Consider the following 6,000-nt stretch of genomic DNA (forward strand, 5'->3'; position numbering starts at 1 on the left):
ATACTATTATACTCTAAACATTGTGTTTATTTGTATTATTTGTATAAAGGAGATACCTGAGGTAAACATAACTGAGATCTCCAGTAAGTTTCCTGAGCGCTAAAAGAGCAACGCTTGAGCCTCATGTGTGTCTGTGGCAGCCTCTCAAAGCTCATATCTCAATAAAAATAGCTTTCTTTGCCATGTAATGTCCTGAACATAATATACACAATACTGAAAACGTCTCATCCGGCACAACGACTGATATTTTACCCAGAAGACCTCAGACCTGCATTATAAACTGGTTGAAATGGAGTTCTTCATACACATGAACAGTCATGGGAACCTCCGAATCCAATTGCAGTTGAGTGCTGCACAATAGAACTAAAGATTGAACTATAATGACACTACTTTCTCAACACTTACTGGGAAACTCATTCCCGCTGAGTTCCTCCAACAGAGAGACACCTTTCAAATTTGCCAGGAGCTCGGTCAAGGTCAACAAATCTAGCTTCACAGAAACCATTCGCGGTGGCGAACACCATTCATTCCTGAAGAAACCTCATATTTCACGTCCATATTTTCACACCAAAAATTTGAAAGAAAATATAGGACATTAAATTTTGCATAAAGAAAATTAAGCCCGTTTTTAGAACCATTAGAACTTTTTGCATTTTTTTTTTAAACAATATTTTCAGGACATTTACTTACAAGTTCTTCTTATTATGATGCATCCAGATGTTTTATATTTGTTATAATTCTAATTATTCTTAATTTTATTTTTTTATTTTTAATAATATTTATTAAAAATACAATAATAAAATTTTTTTCTTCTTCATTATAAAGGCTGTATAACAAATACTACAATTATGTATGAATACCTTTAAATAATACATTATTATCACTCCATTACAATAATGAGAATGAGGTTATTTTAATATTACCGGAATTAATTTAGAGAATTAAATTACTAAAATTACTAAAAGTAAATTATTAAAAATAAATTAACATTAAATATTTAAAAACAAAATTTTATAAAAATGAGCAAATTACTATAACTTTAAAATTAAAATGAATACATTGTTGGTAGTATGTAAATAATACTGAAATAGAAATGTCAAAATAGAAAATAGAAATCATAAAAATAGAAAGTATTTGTAAGCAAAATTTCCTACCTTTTTATCATTTTTGGGGGGGTTACTCAATATTAACTAAAATTTCCTCTTTTTTTGTGTGTGTGGATTTTGGAGTGATATATGATCCGGACATCGTGAGATTGACACAAAAAGGACACATAATGGCCGTCCAAAACATGAGAACAGCGATGTGATTTCTGAACAGCACACAGGGTGAGGAGACATCATCTATCTGATAAATGTTCTTCCTACCCACAAATAATTGGCTGTTGAGCTGCAGATGAATGTGTCCGTCAGCGGGAGCTTTCTGAAGGGCAGCGGGGTGGTGGTCCACATACAGCGAAGCCTCTTTCACGTTGCGCTCGGCTCTCACGTGATGCCAGCGGTCGTCGTTCAGAGCGCCGGGCGTCTCAACCCTCACCTCGAAGGGACCGTTTCCCACGTCGAACGAGAACACCACTTGATTCGGAGCTGGAAAGAGAAACACATTTGATTGATGTTCATCATCATACTAGCAGATTGACATTTCGCTGATGTTTCGTTCCAGTTAATAAGACATGAGGAATCATGATGATGGAATCTGTCGAGTCGCAGATGATGTTTGAGGGTTTGAGAATAATCCAAAAACAACACGCTGTTCTCTAAACGTCTGAAACTTGCAATGATGATAAGATTGAGCCGCCTTGGATGTGAGATGAGCATCTCGCTGATGATGAACACCCTCATATATAGAGCTAAAAACCCATAGGAGAGAAACATCTCAAAGCAAATCTCTTTAAAGGATTAGTTCACTTTAAAAAAAAAATCCTGATAATTTACTCACCCCGATGTCATCCAAGATGTCCATGTCTTTCTTTCTTCAGTCGAAAATAAATTAACGTTTTTGAGGAAAACATTCCAGGATTTTCTACTTCAATGGCAACCAAATATTTCAATGTTCAAAAGAAGGTTCATATGTCCGTCTCAATGCAGCTTCAAAGTCTCCACACGATCCCAGTCGAGAAATAAGAGTCTTATCTAGCGAAACGATCGGTCATTTTCACTAAAAAAAATATATATATTATATACTTTTTAACCACAAATGCCAGTCTTGTACCATCTCTGAGATGCGCCACGTATTACGTCATCACGTTGGAAATGTCACGTTCACGTCATCTATCTAAGTTATTTGTCTGTGTATTTATCAAAAAAGTAGGGAAGGGCAAAAAACTCATTTTCTCCTCCAACTTCAAAATCGTCACGACATCTTTGTTTTAATTATTTTTCCAACGTGATTACGCAATACGTGGCGCATCTCAGAGATGGTACAAGACGGGCATTTATGGTTAAAAAGTATACACATTTTTTTTTTTAGAAAATGACCGATCGCTCCACTAGATAAGACCCTTATTTCTCGACTGGGATCGTGTCGAGACTTTGAAGCTGCATTGAGACGGACATATGAACCTTCTTCTAAACATTGGGAGATGGTTTCCATTGAAGTCCATTCTGTGTAGAAAAAGCCTGGAATGTTTTCCTCAAAAACCTAAATTTCTTTTCGACTGAAGAAAGAAAGACATGGACATCTTGGATGACATCGGGGTGAGTAAATTATCAGCAAAACTGTTTTTGAACGTGAACTAATCCTTTAAGATCTCTCAACTGCTTCTCCCGGAAACCAATGAGATGAATTGGAGTCTTTTGTACAAGTCAGGTCTCGTGTATCCAGACCAGTTCAGACTGCAGCTTTCATTGGCCAAGACCACATCTGACCGACATGTAAAGCAACCAATCACAGTTTGTTTTGTTTCAATTCATGTTTAGGGGCATGAAAATATAGATTGTTTTAAAGCAGCTTCACAGTAATAAACAAGAAAATAACAGTATTAACCCTCTAAGTAATTTCTAGTATACTTAGTATGAAATAAATGTAGTTTATTAGTTATATAGACTTTGGTGTATGTTTTTTTTTCACTTTTGTCTTGTGTTTCATGTAAATTATTGGTGGATGTGATTAACATGGTTAAAAAGATTATGCTGTCTGTGGATAATTGAAGTTGACGTTGAGTGATTTTGAAAAAGCTGAGATGTTTAACATTGACTAATCTTGATGACGTCAATATAATTAATGTTTTAAATAGCGGATGGAGGGATTTGATTACATTTTAACACACTGAAGAAGGCCTGTGAGCTGAAACTTACGTTATTCAATAAAAAAAGTGTCAAATTTTGAGTGCGGATCATAGCTCTATTTTGTCGTAATAAAATTACCTAGTTTTTTATTTGAAGTATAATATTTGTAAGCCAAATGATTTTGGAGTAATACAATATATATATGACCTAGACATGAAAAAAACTGATAAATGTTCTTCCTACCAATTCCTACTTAAATCTAGTTTCCACATCTTAGTTTCTTCACATATGTTGAAGACTGGGCAGAACTTCAGGCCCCCGCCGCTCCATCTGCAGGATCTCAGCACATCCGAATGAAGACCCCTTGCGGCTGAGAAAGATCGGCACCTTCTGTCATGAAGCGCTTTCTAATGACAAAAAAACTCGACAAAAACGCTGATGATGTGCTACGACCTCTTTATTATTCAGTGCACGCGCGGCACAGCTGACGCTCAGGGTGAGCAACAGAAAAACACATCGCTGGAGCGTCTGGGGGAAATATGGCACAAAAGTGAGTTGCTTTTGAAAATGTAGAAGCAAGTGCATGTGAGTCATCATCTCAATCGTTATTAAAGAGATATCTCAGCCAGAAATGAAGATTCTGCCATTATTTACTCACACTCATGTCACTACGAACACCTTCTTTCTTCTGTGGAACACAAATGGTGATGTATTGCTGAATGCTCATGCTGCTCTTTATCATATATGAAATATACATGAAATATATACACTATATTCACTATATTCTTGACATTAACACCTGCCAACCAGCCAAATGCAGTGCATGGCGTGTATTTTGGCGGGTTAAATTTTATATATAAAATATACAATTGTAGTCTTTTAAAAAGGCATGTGAAATAATAAACTAAGTGCAATGTGTCGTCAAAAATATAGATTTTTCGATACATATCAATACTTAAATATATCTGAAATGCTTCCAATACTCATTTTCAGCAGAATAGAAACACAATACCAGCTGTGCTTTCTGTCTCTCATCTTGACACACAAACCCGCCACCTCACTCACTCACTCACTCACTCACTCACTCACTCACTCACACTCACTCACTCACTCACTCACTCACTCACTCACTCACTCACTCACTCACTCACTCACTCACTCACCTAACCACTCACTCACTCACTCACCTAACCACTCACTCACTCACTCACTCACCTAACCACCCACTCACTCACTCACTCACTCACCTAACCACTCACTCACTCACTCACCTAACCACTCACTCACTCACTCACTCACCTAACCACTCACTCACTCACCTAACCACTCACTCACTCACTCACCTAACCACTCACTCACTCACTCACTCACTCACTCACTCACTCACTCACTCACTCACTCACTCACTCACTCACTCACCTAACCACTCACTCACCTAACCACTCACTCACCTAACCACTCACTCACCTAACCACTCACTCACCTAACCACTCACTCACTCACTCACTCACTCACTCACTCACTCACTCACTCACTCACTCACTCACTCACCTAACCACTCACTCACCTAACCACTCACTCACCTAACCACTCACTCACTCACTCACTCACCTAACCACTCACTCACCTAACCACTCACTCACCTAACCACTCACTCACTCACTCACACACTCACTCACTCACATAACCACTCACTCACTCACTCACTCACTCACTCACATAACCACTCACTCACTCACTCACTCACTCACCTAACCACTCACTCACTCACTCACTCACTCACCTAACCACTCACTCACCTAACCACTCACTCACTCACTCACTCACCTAACCACTCACTCACCTAACCACTCACTCACATAACCACTCACTCACTCACTCACTCACTCACTCACTCACTCACTCACCTAACCACTCACTCACCTAACCACTCACTCAACTAACCACTCACTCACCTAACCACTCACTCACTCACTCACTCACTCACTCACTCACTCACTCACCTAACCACTCACTCACTCACTCACTCACTCACTCACTCACTCACTCACTCACTCACTCACTCACTCACCTAACCACTCACTCACTCACTCACTCACTCACTCACTCACTCACTCACTCACCTAACCACTCACTCACTCACTCACTCACTCACACACTCACTCACCTAACCACTCACTCACTCACTCACTCACTCACACACTCACTCACTCACTCACTCACTCACTCACTCACTCACTCACTCACTCACTCACTCACTCACTCACTCACTCACTCACTCACTCACTCACTCACCTAACCACTCACTCACCTAACCACTCACTCACCTAACCACTCACTCACCTAACCACTCACTCACCTAACCACTCACTCACCTAACCACTCACTCACTCACTCACTCACTCACTCACTCACTCACTCACCTAACCACTCACTCACCTAACCACTCACTCACCTAACCACTCACTCACTCACTCACTCACCTAACCACTCACTCACCTAACCACTCACTCACCTAACCACTCACTCACTCACTCACACACTCACTCACTCACATAACCACTCACTCACTCACTCACTCACTCACTCACATAACCACTCACTCACTCACTCACTCACTCACCTAACCACTCACTCACTCACTCACTCACTCACCTAACCACTCACTCACCTAACCACTCACTCACTCACTCACTCACCTAACCACTCACTCACCTAACCACTCACTCACATAACCACTCACTCACTCACTCACTCACTCACTCACTCACTC

The 6,000-nt window shown here is 39.7% G+C and overlaps 1 protein-coding gene across 6 annotated transcripts in view; it reads right to left on the minus strand.

Moving 5' to 3' along the window:
- cntnap3 (contactin associated protein family member 3) overlaps nucleotides 1–6,000 on the minus strand; it is a 122,227-nt gene that overhangs the window by 22,747 nt on the left and 93,480 nt on the right. For all 6 annotated transcript variants that reach the window (XM_079598628.1, XM_079598632.1, XM_079598631.1 and 3 more), the window contains one exon: nucleotides 1,368–1,586. In XM_079598628.1, coding sequence (XP_079454754.1) covers nucleotides 1,368–1,586 — 219 coding nt within the window. The remainder of the gene's footprint in view (nucleotides 1–1,367; nucleotides 1,587–6,000) is intronic.

The sequence above is a fragment of the Phoxinus phoxinus genome (genome assembly GCF_949152265.1).
Source record: "Phoxinus phoxinus genome assembly, chromosome: 23".
Taxonomy (NCBI): Eukaryota; Metazoa; Chordata; class Actinopteri; order Cypriniformes; family Leuciscidae; genus Phoxinus; species Phoxinus phoxinus.